At 39.7% G+C, this 16,941-nt stretch overlaps 1 protein-coding gene across 3 annotated transcripts in view; it reads left to right on the forward strand.

Moving 5' to 3' along the window:
- The window catches only part of SLC17A8 (solute carrier family 17 member 8), a 25,421-nt gene continuing 8,480 nt past the window's right edge, over positions 1–16,941 (forward strand). For 2 of the 3 annotated variants that reach the window (XM_050969936.1, XM_050969937.1), the window contains exons 1-6: positions 6,165–6,853; positions 8,937–9,055; positions 12,359–12,473; positions 12,947–13,034; positions 14,887–14,973; positions 15,889–16,028. In XM_050969936.1, coding sequence (XP_050825893.1) covers positions 6,521–6,853; positions 8,937–9,055; positions 12,359–12,473; positions 12,947–13,034; positions 14,887–14,973; positions 15,889–16,028 — 882 coding nt within the window. In that variant the 5' untranslated portion in view covers positions 6,165–6,520. Of the gene's footprint in view, positions 117–6,164; positions 6,854–8,936; positions 9,056–12,358; positions 12,474–12,946; positions 13,035–14,886; positions 14,974–15,888; positions 16,029–16,941 lie in introns of those variants that run through there. The other variant, XM_018910070.3, reaches the window with a different exon arrangement.

Consider the following 16,941-nt stretch of genomic DNA (forward strand, 5'->3'; position numbering starts at 1 on the left):
AAGAAGAAAAACAAAATGCCTTTCAAAGGGCTTGGTTCACTGAAAGAAAGATTTTTTAACCCAGGAAAGGAAGAGGTGAAGAACACCATTAGTGAATCGCTGGGGAATCTGAGAAGGTAAAACCCAACAGAAAATTCCCAGACAGGTCCATTGATTCCATTTATTAAGAGAAATGCAGTATAGAAAAAAATGTATAAACATAAAGCAGAGTTGCAAAATTACTATCCGAGTACAGAGAGTGAGATAGCTTGCTGTAAGAAAGAAGATGTAAAAGGAGCAGTTACAACAGCATATGAATATAGATCATAGAATATTTATATTAAACAAGAAAGGTGAAAATAAATTATTAAATAATGTTCTAATATTAAAAAGAGCTTGAAGAACTGTTTAATTAAAAAAACTTTAAATAATTAAATCTGACTAATTCTGTGGTTTAACTTGCATGAGAAAAGGCAATAATTTAATGGGTATTAACGCTCCCAGTGATGCCACTCTTGAAATTAGACTTAATGTTCTTAAATTACAGGTTTGGGGTTTTTTAAAACTTGTTCCAAATCAGAGAAAATGTATTGAATAGAGATGTGTATGTGTGAGTTTATTGACACTAGCAAATTAGAGAGAGAATAAGGAGAAGCAGCTGTTTGCTATCAAAAGCAGGAAAAATATTTAAGATTTTCATCTTAACCTGATGGTTTTATGAACCAAGAAATGGAGGATACATATTTTTACAGAATTGAAAATCTGATGTAAGAAATTACCAGTTGTATAAAGGGGAAGATACTTTTAATTTAAAGAGAAGCTTATTTATGTTTTTAATGCCTACTGACAACACTTATTTGTGTAATCAATAGATGAGAGCCAGAGGGGTTAGTGGCATTTCTTCCATGCTTGATGTTGTGTTTTAAATCTTTGTGTGGATCACACCAACATTTTAACTGAAGGTGTTTCTAGTGGCTGAATTGTATTTACTTTCATATCCACCCCTTTGCCTTCTATCTTCACTCGAATGCTATTTCAAGTCAAGAAATAGTTCTTGGAATATCTAACCAAGCCTTCAACCACAAGAAAATGTGTAGGAATTTACACATATCATACTGCAGTTATTGTATATCTTTATCATGTGAACAGAGTGTCTATGTTCTACAGTTTCTACTTAACTTTTTTTAATTTACAGTGTTACAGATGAAGCCTGATGTTTAGCTTTTTTTTTAAACTTTTACAATACTCTACAGTAGTTCAAAGAAATCTGTTTATCTTTTAGAACATTGATTCAATTCTTTATTCAGTGATAAATTCTCTTTGCTGTGGGTTCTGCTGGTCAATTTGACCAAATACCTGTAAGGTTTGTATCAAGTGAATATGTGATGTGGTAGTAAACTGGGCTCACCTTAGATTATCCAGATTGCTCTCCCCTTGTAGCCATGTATTACAGCTGTTATGCCAGATCCTACACAGTCGATAGTACAGGCAGCCAACTTCAGCAACACTGCTCCTGAATCAAATTAACCCAAATATCACTTGAGATGCAAGAAAGTTTGCTGAACCTAATTATTTCCTATTTTAAGCATAGGTATCTCAGAGCCTTCATTAGATGTACCAATCAGCAGAGGAAATAATCCAAACTATAAAATCTTTTAATTATGTCTGCAGTCAGATCTAAGGAAGAATTGCTGCAACTTGAGCAGTCCTGTAGGAAATATGCAGTCATATTTGAAAGTTTCCATAAATGACTGAAACATGCATGTTTTTAATATGAACTTCATTCTCTACAGCTTAGTCTGCAAAACCTGTGGTTTTATATGGTGGCACATTTGCCTGTATACCAGCTCCAACCTTGACTTTGCTATTCATCCAATCCAATTGCCTTTAATGTGGTGAAAATCAGCAAAGAATTTGGTTTCTCTTCTAGCATTCATCATAATTTGATGAATTATTATAATGCACATCCTTGATTAGACCTCCAAGTGTGACTTCACTGACTGTGGTGTGTTGATATCAAAACTGACAAAGTGGGTAGAAAAATATGTTTTAGCTTTGGTAAATATGACTGGCCTATGCCTTCCTGCCACATTTCCTCTGTCTTGCAAACAAGAGAGAAGCAGAAAAGCAGCTGCTCCATGGCAATTATCTACAGTCCAGCTCAAGTGCTAAAGCACAAGCAGCGTAAAGCAGCTTACTGCTCCTCACAGGTGTGCTTATTTGGTGGGTGCTGCTAAATAAGAGTCTGCTCACAGGAGGTGACTTTAGGCTGTCTGGATCCTGGAAGGGAGGCAGGGGAGACTGAACTGAGAGACCCAAGAGCCATCCTTTCTTTAGGCTGTTGGCAGCAGTTTAATTTGTGAGATTTTAGAAAATGTTGTAAATGATTTGTATAAATTCTTTCAATGCAAAAGTGATCTTTTTCTTGATTAATTTTATACAGTGGGGCAGTAAAAGAATGAAATAATTCAAGGCTTGGGTAAATGAATATCAGAGTTGTGGCTCTGCCATCATTATGTTTCTCAGAAAAGAAAGATTTCATGCAGATTTTCTTGACAGACACAAACACTTTGGTCCTTCTGTGAACTTACTGCAGTCAAGGAAAAAGCCAAAGACTGAAGTAAGATCTTAGGCTCTCCCTACTCCAAGGATTTCAGGAGTCCTGGACCAGCTAATGGCAACTGTGGGCTTCTTGGTGAAGTGGGAGGTGTTGAAGTGGGTTTACAGCCCAATGGGCCATGCCACATGGCTGCTGTATGAAGTGAAGCCTTGATAGGTGTCATTCTGACTGCTGTAGATGTCCCTTGGTGAATTAGCCTAAATTGCTGAAAACTGCATCTTGAAGCAGTTGGGTGATAGACGCTTGCATTGGACAGGGCTCCTCTGACTGTGCTGGATCATGGAGTTATTCCTCTCAAATTTTTCCTTTGTGCAAAGGCAGGGGGAGCTTAGTGCCTCCCATACTGTGCAGTGCTGTGAGCTGCAGACCCAGCTGCTGCACGAGTTGTGCCTTTGTAGCACTGCTATTGCCAGGGCACAGAGCACTGGTGCAGCGCTGCACCGCAGTGCCCCGGGGGCAAACATCCCTGCAGTGCTCCTCCACTGCACTGGGGACAGACTGCCCTGCAGCCCAGGAGTGCAGCACCTGGGCCATGCAGTCCCTCAGGGTCTGAGCCTTGTTGGGGGTTTCATGGAAATACCACGCAGAAACCAGCAAGAGAGGTCCCATATCCTGAGTAACTCGAGAGAGTTTGGATATTTGTGCTGGGATTTGGTACCAATGCATCAAATACAGGATTTATTATGGAAAATTTTCACTTGGACAAATCCTCGAAGAATTAATAAAATCTTAGGAGATTATATCTGCTTTTGGATTAATGATATTTTTTGATAATTACTGTATAGGTCTCTGAAGTTACTGGATTTATAGGTGTGAGCTTTGAACATTGTGTATGATTGTGCTCTAGCTGCCACATCTTGTGAAATCCATTCTGCAATGTGTTTTAATACAATACATATTAACATTTCCCTATTACTGTAGAACCAATGAATTTTTAATAAACGAAATGAAATTCTAGTACACCTAGAAAGAACTAATTCCTCTGTTAAAACCCCCTTAAATACAGTGCTGAATGTATATGTGCTCTAGGGATTTTATTTATTACTGACAGGGATTTTTAAAATTTCTTTCATGTGTTCAAAATTCTGTATATGCCAGAGTAGGCATTCAATAAAAAAGAGAAATTTTGCATAAAGTTATTATGACATTTGGGCACAGAATATGGATGCAGATTCAAATAACTTAGCTCTTCTTACTTGCCAAGTGTTGTACATTTGCTGAAAAAAGGAAAAAAAGACCTAAGAAATGAACATTTCCTGTGCAGTAAACTGCACACCTGCATCTCCTGCATGAGGCTGATAATTAGAGGAGAGCAATGGCCCTGAAGCAGTTTTCTTCTAAGTCATTGGCCTACAACTAGTAAAAATTTTCACTGATACTATGAAAATACATGGATCAATTGGAAGATAAATTTCTCATAATTTCATGGAATTGCCTTATTTTCATTATGTACCTGTTCAATAAAATAAGACCAAAAAACCAGTGCAGTCACTGGCTGTGTGAATGTCTGCACTTCTCTAATACCTATGTTTTTGGACAGCTACTGAAAAATAGTTTTCTCCAAGACAAACCTGGTATAGAGGCATTGAAATTATCTCTGGGAGTAGTAAATAAACTGTGTGGATTTGGGGTGATGGATCAGTCCTCAACTTGCTGCTTTTCATTAGTCAAATATAATAGCAGAATAATTAACTTCTCTGCAGAGACAATATTGGCCCCTAGTTATAATCCTAGGTCACCACTTTTAGCACTGAATTTGGAGCAGAAGGATGTTTTCATGCCTATCTGAATTGACAGCCAGCTGAAAGCACCCAGATGTTTTGGCTTTGCATGAAGTGTCTAATCTTTGCCAGCTGTCCAAAATAATGCAGCCCCTAAAGTCAAATGTCTGGTATATTTGGAAAATTGTTAATTGATTTAATTCCATCAATATCTTACATTCTGTTAGAGGAAGAGAAATTATTTCTTTTGGCTTGTTAATAACACTTTGTAGATGACAACAGTTCTAAAAAATAAAGATTCAAGTTTTTCACTTCCTGAGATCTTTATTTTTGGTATCTCATTCTGTTTACAGTTACCTCTATTAACACATAGAGTACAGAATATTGGTGTCTTCTTTTTCAAGTGCCTGACTGAATTAGTGGCTGCATTTCACTAACAAATGCTGTTTCCCTGCAGGTGAATCATAAGATCTCCATCACCCCCCAATAACATCACAGTAAGATCACATTTTCAGTGTTACATTGCTTGAATGGAAAGCCTTTGCTCCAGTCTGACAAAGAGCTAAGGATCTAACTTTGCAGTGAGCACTGGTTTGAGAAAAGAATTATATAAAATAATCTCAGGAGTTCCCTTCTGGCCCAAAACACTGTGATTCTAGTGTTTCTTGAAAACTTGGTATGATGGACTGTAGCATGCTTTTTTTTTTCTTTTTTTTTTTTTTCTTTTTTTTTTTTTTTTTTTTGCTAAGACTGTGGCTGAAATAATGAGTTTATATTGTGATGTAAAAAGGATTGATATGGTAAATGATGCTCCAGTTAGCTCTAGAGCTGAAAACTGATGAGATTTTTTAAGTGGAACTTTATACTGGAAAGATATATTTAAGTGCACAAGAAGCCATCCTTACCATGTTTATCTGCAGACTGTCTAGTGCAGAGAACTGTTAGATCATGGGTAGTACCTTAGACTTAAAGCAACTGGGAAAAGCAGTGATTTAACCAACACTGTCCCAAAAAACCCAACCCAGTCAGACATAACCCATCCATGTGTGGTCTGTCAGCTTTTGTTTATGTTGATTTTCATACAGAAAACTGATGTTTCAAATACATATCAAATATATACATTAGATTTCAAATACGCTCAACTAGATGTGTGGAAGAAAATAAGTTATTCCTTATCAGAAAATATTGAAGGAAATAATCTCATCATTTTACATGGCAAGCTGGGCTTTCTTTAAGTTAATTAACTGTTCATATTTTCACAGTACTCCATGGCAGGCACAAAAAGAGCTGGATCCTGAGCTCAGGGCCTCAGGGTGATGCCAAAATTGAAAGGCTACTGATCAAGGTCTCTCTTAGTGAAGGCTTAACCTTGAGCCTATGGTTACTGTTCAGTGGGTTAGTCACAGCTAGCCACGTCCTTAAGTGTTTCAGCATGTCAGAAAAACCATAATCTGCATTTTAAAATAGACCTGGAAAGGCAATGTTAGAAATGGAGTTATTTAGCTCTGGTCTGGTGGGTCTGTCTAATTCTTTCTTACCTCACCTTTCCTACCACAGACTTTGCCTGGTCCTGCAGCACAATGTTAATAGCTCTAATCAGACTGAGAGACCAAATTAAATTTTAATTGCACTATCATGCAATTCCAGATTGCATGGAAGTGCCATTTGGTTTAATATGAATATCTCAGGTAGACTGCCTGTGGGAAAAGGAAGGGCTGGATTTGCAAAGCCTGAGGAGCTGCACTCCTGTGTTGGTTGGTAGCTGATGGGCAAAGAACGTCTGGGCCTGTCTCTTTTGTGTCTTTAATAGGGGATCTGATGCCACAGAGGTTTCTCCTCTGCTCTACAGCCCTGATTTTTGTCTCACAGGAGAAAACAAATTCCAGGAAGTTTGGGGCTGAGTGAAGCCATGCTTTTTTTTTCTTGAAACATACTGGCAGTTCTGCTTAGTAAATCCAGTCAGAAACTATGGTTAATTTAAATGTGAAATTTCCAAAGAATCAATGGACTCTATCACAACAGACCTCCAGTTAGATCTCATAGTTACGCTCACGAGTAGCCTGTGAGCATTGTTGCAGCTGGCTGTCTGGAAAAGGTGTGGTCTCTGCTAACCTTTCACAGAAGCCTGTCCAGCACCAGCTCACCTCACACCTGCTCGGAGACAAGCACCTCACAACCGGAGTTAGCCGGGGACCGGAGCATGGAGCTGTCCATCCACGTTACAGCAAATTTCACTGAGATGACAGGGCGCCTTCATGTTCCCTTCCCTCGTGTGTTTAGGAAGCTCGACGGCAGCGCGGTGGAGGAGGAGCCGCTGGAGCTGACGGCGGAGGGGCGGCCCGTGGCGGCGGGCGGCCGGCGGCCCGCGCCGTGCGAGTGCCGCTGCTGCGGCCTGCCCAAGCGCTACATCATCGCCATCATGAGCGGCCTGGGCTTCTGCATCTCCTTCGGCATCAGGTGCAACCTCGGCGTGGCCATCGTGGAGATGGTCAACAACAACACTGTCTATGTCGACGGAAAGCCAGAGCTGCGGGTGAGAAAAAGTCTTCCTTTCATTGCTCCCAGCAGATCCCGCTGTGAAATCACCCAAATGCCACATAGCAAAGTCCTGTGGAGACACAGATTAAAAAAGCAGAATGAGGGAGACATGTCAGTCTTGATGCACATCGATGTGCAGGCACTTAGTTCCTATTTATGTGATGAAGTCACATTAAAAACCTTCAGGATCTGAGGATTTGTCATGGAGAGGGTGTAAGTACCTGAAATGAGAACTGAATTGGTTTGCATGTCTCCCAGGTCGCTGATCTGTCAGTTGTAGACAGATCTTGCTGTGGTGGCAGAAGCTTTTGCTCTTTACTCTCTCTCAGGGCAATGTGCTCTGATGCTGCTGCAGAAGGAATTATCAAGTATTTTATGTAGGGCTGCAGCCACTACATTCACATCAGTGGATAATTTTCAAGATCTTAAAGCAGTCACTGGCGATAAGGCATCCAGTTTTTGACAGCGCAGATTGTTGTCTGGAGCTATAAGAGCTGGGTGCCAAGCTGTTTTCAGATCTGCAGTGGATGGCACGTGCTCCACAGCAGATCCTACACAGCCTTATCAATGCACCCCAGCAGGTGCATTCAAGCCATACCACAGCATTCCCCATCCTCCCTAAGTATTTGGCTGTGATGTCAAGTGTCCCTTTATGGATTTTATGAACTTAAATCTCTACATTTGCTCTACTTGTTGACTTTTTTTTTTTTTTGGATATATTTTGAATGGTTTTGGCCTAACAAATTCATAGGAATCTTGACTCTTGAATGAAATGCTGTGCAAATATTTATCAGCTTTTCTCCTACATCTTTTACCTTTTGGTAAAGAAGAGTGCAGAAAATGTCTATCATAAATTTCCAATGTTAAAAGTAGGCCTGTCTCCATGACTCATGATCATAGGAGCCATGCTTAGACTTCCTGCTGAATTTGTATTTATTCAGTCTAATCCCTGCTCCCCAGGGTCCTGCTGGGACTTCCAGGTTCTGTACTTAAGCAAGAGAAAGTATGTGCCTGCATAGGTTGGGAAGCTCAGAAGAGGTAATTTCAGAAAATGGGAATAAATTTCTTCCACAAATCTAAACTCATAGCGTTTGGGCATGAGCATCTCCTGAATCAGGAGGAACCTTCTTCCATATCTCATGGTGTTTCTGCCTTCAGAAATTAACACTACCTAGAAACTCAAGTGGAAATTGCCGGTAGAAAGTTAGGTGTTTAAACAGAAGTGCTTCAGCACAGGAAAGTGGGACACATCAAAATGAGTGTTGATGGGGAAGGAAACCCTTTAGCCTTCTGTAAACATGTCTGGCTAATTAATGCCATCTGGCTGTAGGTCAAACAGTGAGCTGTTTTTCAGTTTGCTTCTTCGTGAGCAAAAAATCAATATGGTGGGAAAAACTGTTTTTCTTTTAACATGCAGAAAGTAATATTGTAAAAAGAGATGTCAGTGCTTATCACTACAGTTGCCACTTCTCTCTGGTATTTTAGTGACAACTGGCTACTCTGGCATCACTTCTAACAAAAGATAAACTAGTCACTGGCTAGTGTTACCTGGTTTTATTTTCAGATTGCTTTGTCTTCAGATGTTATCCCTGCCCCCAACTCTTTCCTGCTCCATGCCATTTCATGCTGACAGTGGATGATCAGAGTTGGGCCCGACAGGGAGAGCCATGAACAAATCTGACCAGGAAGCAAATCAGCTCAAAGGATTTAAGCAGCCTTGATAATCTTGGGAAAATGAATATGTCCATTGAAAGGTATCAGGTCCTTCCTATAACTCTGAGAAGTGTTGAAAGCAAAGGCTTCAAGCTGAAGGAGCCCAGGGGGAAGCAGTGGCAAGTGGCAAAGTTAAAGGTCCAGCATTAGCTGCTTTGTGTCTGAAACCTTTCCCACTCCTAAGAGCAAAAGCAGTAATCTCAGGGGACTGAACATCCTTTTGCCTTAACTGGGGGCTTTCAAGCTCAGCAATCCTGAGCAGCCAGTGTAAAGAGCATGGGGTGGCTTCTGGGTGACTTCTAAGCAACTGTTACCTTACAATGAGTATGCTTTATCTTGCAGCATGTGTCCCATTTCCTTTACAGACAGCTCAATTCGACTGGGATCCAGAGACTGTAGGACTCATTCATGGCTCTTTTTTCTGGGGTTACATTGTGACACAAATTCCAGGAGGGTTCATCTCAAACAAATTGGCTGCTAACAGGTAAAAAACAACAAGCAAAGGAATTAAGCTTTAGAGCCTGATAACTGTTTTACACTGTGTAAATGGGAATTATTAAAATAGCAAATTAGTGTTTCAGAAATGCACATCTGAAGCTGAAAATTCAGCATGTATCAAGAATTATTAATAATAATTAATCATTATTAATAATTAATCAAAAATTATTTCAGAGGACAATACTTCCATTATGGGTATATTGCTGATTTTTTCAATTTAACTTGTTCATCTCAAATATTTACACATTTCTTCTCTAAACAATAATCTTTCTGGAGAGTTCAAGGAAAATCACACCTAAGGCTTCCAACAATGGTCAAACCCAAACAGTGGTTTTCCAGCAGTGTTTAGTCTTCCCTCTTTAACAGTTCACAGTCCCTGTGGACTGAAGCTGGGAACAAAGGAATTACAGAACTATTTATGATCTGAATTCACAAATCTATCCTAATGCACACAAATATCCTTGCCAAGGCTGGATACAGTACTGACTATAGTTAAGATTGCATAGAACTTCTAATAGAGCCTCCTGATTTCTGCTTGGTGAAGTCTGAGAATCTGTACAGATATATTTTTTTTATGATCAATGTGTTTGTCAATTTTTTTTTTATTCAACTGCTTTTGAAAATGTGAACAAGAAAAACTAGCTAATTTTGTCAATGTTTACTTTGATTTTGGACTTTACTTCAAAAAGTCTTCAGAACTTTGAATGTTATCACAAGAGAGAGGGTGGTTGTCTGAAGACAGCTGTTGTGAATGAGCTCATGAGATGTGCTTATTAAGGGTACTTGGGATCTACAGATTAAAATAAAAAAAGGATGGCTGGTGCTAACTTCATTTTCTGCAAACAAGATGTGACTTATCCACACATAGTGTCAGAATTGGAAAGGGTCTTTAAAACCAGTTTTATGTTGCACTTTGCCCCAAATCAAAGTACTTTGCTTTCTGCATTCTGCAAAGAGCTGTGGGGGTAACAAGACTGCCTGAATGTTCTTCCCACCCATATGCCCTTGTGGAAATTTCTCCAGGACAGTCATCCCACAGAATTGCCCAGACTGTTAAGTCCCACTCTCCTCTGTCCATAACAAAAGGTACTCAGAGTTTGGTTTGCACTGCTTCTTCAGCACTGCTCTCATCCTCAATTATTTATTTCTCTACCACGTAACAGTGCCTAGGCACAATATTTTTTTCCATCTGCCAAATAATATTTTTCCATAACTCAAACAAATTAGCTAAGCTTAATAACTTCTCCAGCCTTTCTAGTCTTGCCACCAGCTTTTGCAGCAGAAGGGCTCCAAAACACAGATGTGCACACTGTTGGCTGAATAATTCAGCATATTATTAGTTCAGCTTTTTGTTTCCTTAATTTACTTGCAAACAGTAAAATAACCATGTTTACACCGTAACTTGATGTGTTCTGTCAGCAGTGTTTCCTTAAGTACAGGCTGTTCAAAAGCACAGAAAGCTCTGCATTTATTCCTGTGAGAGTTTCCAACTCAATCTGATGCTATACTCTAACATCACACTATGGATTTGCCCATCATAACTGAGTTTAGGAGTAGAATTTGCTGAGGAACAAAAATAACTCCAGAGCTGAGCTCAAAGAGAATTTCTATTTTCAGTAATAGGATTCACTAAGTCCGTGTTTTTCCTTTATTCCTTGTTTACCCAACCAATTTCAGCTTAGGTAGGTTCACCAGTGGTGCCAAGTTTCAGTTTCAGTTTCAGGGGTTATTTGCTAAGACACAGGGCGGGAAAACAGGGGTTCTGTGGCCAATGAACCTAACAGCTCTAGAAAGAAGAAAAATATTCTTTTTTCTCAGTTGCACTCTGGAAATGAGATTCTATGCTAATACTGACCTTACAGATTTAGGCCTTTGCCACTTGTTTAAATTGTGCAGCCTTGAACATACGTATGGATGACCCACCCAGGCACTTCTCTAATGCACATAATTATCTGTAATAGTGAGGGATTAAAATGGATTTCATAATGGCTGAAAATATTGAGTGCTTTGTGGATTTGAACCAAACCCCCCTAACACCACATAATTTACTCAATACATTCACCCAAATTGATGTAGATCTGCATTCCACCAAAAAGTTCATCAACCATGTACTGACACCATGCCTGTAACTTGGTGCTTATCTTCAAGCATACATCTAAATGTGATTTCAGAATTGTTTGGTGGATGCATGAAACACCAGGGCACCTCTTGATATCAGTTTTCAGTAAGGGTACCCTGCTGGGCAGAGGAGTCTGTAGCTGAAGAAGTCTCTTTTGATCCAAAAGTGGCAGCTGCCCAGGAATCGTGGTAGCGAGGACAGAAGAATATGTGAATGAATTAAAAAACCTGGAATATTTCTTGTCAAAGTGGAGACAAACTTCTTTGGGATAAATGGCAGTGAATTGATGAAAAGATGCTGCCTCTGTGGAAACAATACTCAACTCTTTAAATAGTAGTATAAATGATGCATTTACAACCTAGGTATATTAAGAGTTGGCATTAAAAGAAGTAGCAGAGATTGGAAATTCAGTCTTTAGAGTTAGCTGTTTGGATAATTAAACATGTTCTCTTTGTTACAGTTTCTTGTTTTACATGGTTATTATTGCACATGCTTTGCTGCAGTTCCCTGAGTCAACAGTGTTATGATAACAGATCTGATATTCCTATTAGTGGTAAGAAAGCAAAAGGCAGAAGTCTTTTCTTCAGGGATCACAACAAAGAGATAATACTTATTTATCAGTTAAATGTTTACTTGGCTTTTAAAGCAGTCTCCTAAATGTCAAGATACGACTGTGGACTTTGTATTTCAATTCATATTTTCGGACTGTTTTCTATATAAATCAGTTCCTTTGTCACTTAGAGAAGTGACAAAGGAACTGATTTATGCAGAAGCCTGCTCAGCTTCTTTGCTTTTGTGCTCATCTGTTTAGTGCTTTCTTGTCACTCAGATAATGAGCTCTCTAGGTGTGGGTTGTTGCTTTTGTCAATAGGTGTAGAGGATTTAGATAAAACAGTGTTGTTTTATCTGACTGTAAATTTTTCATGCTATAACACAACCATTAATCCTACTGTGAATAAGACCAGACACAAAAATAAAGTCACTTATATTTCCTGCGAACAAGTTTTTTGAGACTGAAATGCAAACAATTTGAATGCTTATTAAAAGAAAAAAAGAATAGCAACAATATATTTTAAAATAAATTTATAAATATTTATAAAGTGGAACATGAAAACACTTCTGAAGAATAGATAATAATTGTATTCCCTTTCATGCTACTTTTCTCCATAGGGTATTTGGTGCAGCTATCTTTCTAACATCTACACTGAACATGATCATCCCTTCTGCAGCAAGAGTGCATTATGGCTGTGTGATGTTTGTAAGGATTCTTCAAGGTTTGGTGGAGGTAGGATCACACGCCATTTTGGTCCTTTCAAACTGAGTTTGATTATGAAATTTGGTTCCAGAAGTTGTAAGATCTCTTTCAATCAGGGTTTCTCATCAATATACAGTTTTACTTGCTGCTCATTTTGAGGTTATAATTTTTTAATTGTACTGATTTATATTTCTAAGTTTACTTAAAGTAAAGAAAAATGTATATTTCTGGTGCTGCAATTTGAGTTATTTTAGTTTTCTTGTGCCATCAACTGCACATACTAACCAGTGTTTTTACCTCAGAGCATATTACTATTCAGGTAGTAGGTAATTCAGATTAGTGTGACGTCTTCATACTCAAACAATCAATTCTGTCCAGACTTACCTTACCCTTCCTATATCATTCTATGGTGACAAACAGCTAGGCAGTAGGGATAGCATCAGCAACTGCTTCAAGTGGAATGCAGAGAAAGTAAATCATGTGATGTGTGAAATGTCTGCCAGGGCGTCACGTACCCAGCCTGCCATGGGATGTGGAGTAAGTGGGCCCCGCCGCTGGAGAGAAGCAGGCTGGCTACCACTTCATTCTGTGGTGAGTCTATGGGCTTGTATGGTGCTTGTAAGCATGGATCCTGATTAGATTTATTTTATTAATTTCCTTATTTGAAGGGAGCTGCACAGACACTCTGCCCTTTGCTACAATCACCTTGTATCCTAAGCTCAGGAACTTGTGAGTCCTTTTTTGTTTAATATGTCATCATTTTGTCATTTAAAGCCAACACTCTCATAATAAAATAAAATGGGTCTAGAGGTTCACATGAGAGAAATTATATTGTATTTTTTTATTTGCATCATCCTTAGGGATTCCATTTATTATACATACTCAATGGATGCTCCTAAACAAGCACACCTTTAAAAATTATCTGAAATTATCTTCATTACTTTAGGCTGGTTGCTCAATATGCTGCAGCAGAGGTGATGTAACTTCTTGCCAGCAGCTGTCCTCCTTCATTCTGTTTTGAGTTATGATCAGACAAGTGCTTTGCTCTCTTCTCTGTGTCCCTTTCCAATGCTGACAGCTGAAGATGAAGGTCTGTAGGAGAAAATGTTCAGTGAAGATGTAAAAGTCACAGGAAAAAAATTCTGTCGATCAGCAGTAGAGTTGTATGGCTGGGGAAAATACAGCACTAAAAAAAATAATAAAAAATAAAAGGAAGAGTGAAGCAAGTAGAAAAAATACCCATGTTCATATATTATGGGAATTTTATTTTTACTATAGATGGCTTCAGGTTTTAATTATTTAGGTGTTTTCACTTCCCGCAGAAGAAAAGACCCAAAGAAAGGCCTCTCCACTCTCGGTGTTCCCTCCATGAAATTCCTAGCATGGGATCTCTAGAGAAAGATCCATGCTTCAGCTTGACATCAATTTTAGTGGCTGCAGGTCACTGATCCTTGCACTTGTAAGGTGCATAGGAGCAATGGAAAAATTAGGAAAATCCAGGTTAAGCAGGTTCCTGGTTTTTCTATCTACATTCTGGCCTAGGGCTTTTCTGTAGGAAAGCTGTAGGAAAAATTAATTACATGAAGATGAGGGAAAAGGATCATTGTGAACCATTGCAGAGAAGTATTTGCTAATGAGTAGAGCATTAACAAATGTTTATTAACCAAACATGTATTACTCTCAAAACCACAAGTATCTCATTTCCTAGAATAATTCAGAGCAACACTCCTCACATGTAAAGCCATTGGCACTTTCTTGCACTGAAACCTATTATCTAGATTGCACTTAAATACTTGTCTCTTTCCACAAGACACTTAGAAATATATTTCACCAGTATTATGTATTTCCCAATCAGAAACCTTGGTACAGACCACATTTTTATCCTCTTTTATCCCCCTGTCATCATCTGCCTATTTATTCCAGCTGTTTGTTTATGTTGTTGATATGAATTAAGCATGGTTACACAGACTAAGGGTTGGTTTGAACACCCTCTCTGCTACCAGTGCTTGTGTGGTCATCGGTCAGGGCCATGACAAGAGCCTCCCAACACATCTGCAGTCATCAGGATGAAGCTTCTGAAACTTGGTCCATTATCTTCTCCAAAACTTACCTCCCACCACCAGGTGGGATTTCCCACTCAAGAGCACACATATAGCTTAAGCCTCTGCGGTCGTCTGTCATCAGTCTTGGGTTCGCAAATCCTATTTCCCTACGGGGCACAACTTTGCAAAATGAGCCTGGTGACTCATGAGGGGTCAGTGCTTCCTGTCACCCCAGTCTAAATTTTGCAACTTCCATCCCATTCTCAAAGTTCATAAAAAGTCAGTCAAACACATCCCTCCAGTTCTGCTCTCATGAGCACCTGTCTGGATCATCTGCTCGGAAAGCTGGGCCCCCCCCTCTACCACAGCTGACGTGTTTCACTGATCTGTTTTCTCCTCAGGGTCTTATGCAGGTGCAGTGGTGGCCATGCCCCTGGCAGGTGTGCTGGTACAGTACATAGGATGGTCATCAGTCTTTTATATTTATGGTGAGTTGCCTGACATGAAGGTCATCTGCCAATAGATCAGTACTGCCAGTCATTTACTAAAACCTGTCCAACAAGGATGGATCAAAGTTACTTTGATGAAGGAAGAGGTTGCATATGGGTGCTCCAATTTATTCCCTACTTATTACAGATTCTGAGAGCTTTTATTTCATAATCATCTGTTACAAAAGGCTGTAAAATTTTAATGACCAGGCTGCAGCCCCCGATCACTCAATGACAGGATTGGATGCGGCTGCAAATGTTGCTCCACAGCACAAACACTTGTGTGGGACCTGCCCCAGAGCGCACACTAACAGCAAAAGTTGCAGCAAATGCTGCTGACAGGGAGCCAAATGGAAAACTTCTGCCCTGAGAAATCTTCCCTATGCTGTCTATCTTTAATAAAGCAGTGCCACCTTTACAAAGTGGTCCCATGGGTATGGCCTGGTGGCTGATCTGTGGTGCCTCATTCTTCCCCTCACAGTGTATGGCAGAGGTGGCTGCAACCAGCCTTGCAAATCAGCAGCCCAGTTAAAGTGGGTTTTCTCTGTCTTCCCCAGAAATACAGGACACAGCACAAGATTTGCCATTGCCATCTTACAGTGAAGTCTCTTCATGCAGATTCCCACCACTTTATGGCCCATCTGCTATTTTTTTCCCCCTAGGTTCTACAGAGTGTTTTCTTTTTGCCTTTTCTTTGCCCCATGCATAATGTAATAAAAGTGACAAAATGCTCAAATGCTTTTCAAGCAGGCATACAATATACACAGAATTAGTTGCCATATTTTGTTACTTCCTGGGCATAATTTCCTTGCAGGTTTTGTTTAACTGGCACTTGAAATAAACTTCAAGGCTTGCAGATACTGAAGTGTAGCTTTATTGGCTTTGAACACCAAGTTGCTTTTCCTGCCTCTTCAGGAATGTTTGGGATTGTTTGGTATGTGTTTTGGCTGCTTCACGCCTATGAGAGCCCTGCTGTGCATCCAACAATAACCAGTGAAGAAAGGATATATATAGAAACAAGTATAGGAGAAGGAGCCAGCCTAGCTAATGCAAGTGTAAGTAAAAAAAAGGCTTTCCTTGTAGTCATTTGTGAGCACTTTGCAGAAGATCAGCATATGACTGGATGGATACTATTAGCTGAACTAGGGGCTTTTCCTTTCAAGAAAATTGCAGAATCAGGCTCTTGCAGCTGGACTGGATGAGGAAAACTCATAATGCTGTTGAAGATCTTGGCTTATTGAGCTTCTCTGATTTAGGGAGGGAAGGGATGGATTGGAGGGGGGGAACCACACATTCTGGTCTCCTGCTCTTGAGTAACTGTCATGCTTGTTCTAAAAAATATTCATGGATTTAGCTAAATAAGAATTTGACTCCAGATATTAAATTATCCAGCGGCCTTTTGAACTCCTATTAAGGATGATTGCAAATCTAATAGCTTAAGGACTGGGTTTCTGCCCTGCTCATTCTCACAGCAACTCAGGTCCTTTGAGACTTCTCATCCGCTCTCTGAGAAGATCCTGGAAACTCTGATTTAAAACCTATTTTCCCACCAAACTTCCCTTTGTTCCCTTGGGCAACTTTTTTTGCCAGTAGTGAAAAACAAAGGTGTTTCTTGTTCATTCTTAGCTTTCAATTTTGAACACTCTGGAACAAAGTAACTCCAGGTTTTTCCTCTACATGTTTTGGATACCAGCCTTGCTAGGAGTGTAAAATACCAGATTATCTTTTTGGGCATGCATCTGAAATTTGGCTGATCAAGGCTTGGTTGGAGACACACACACACACACACATGCACACACACACACACTTGTTCCAGGTCATGGATTTTCCTTGCAGCATGATGGTTTTTCTGCAGAGGAAACTGGTACCAACTTCCTGGGTGCATGCACAACTGCAGGCGTATGGTGGCCTGTAGAACACAATTAACATTTTTTTCAAAAAGAAGGAGAATATCAATGTGCATTGCCA

Source organism: Serinus canaria, chromosome 1A (genome assembly GCF_022539315.1).
Source record: "Serinus canaria isolate serCan28SL12 chromosome 1A, serCan2020, whole genome shotgun sequence".
NCBI classification, from domain to species: domain Eukaryota; kingdom Metazoa; phylum Chordata; class Aves; order Passeriformes; family Fringillidae; genus Serinus; species Serinus canaria.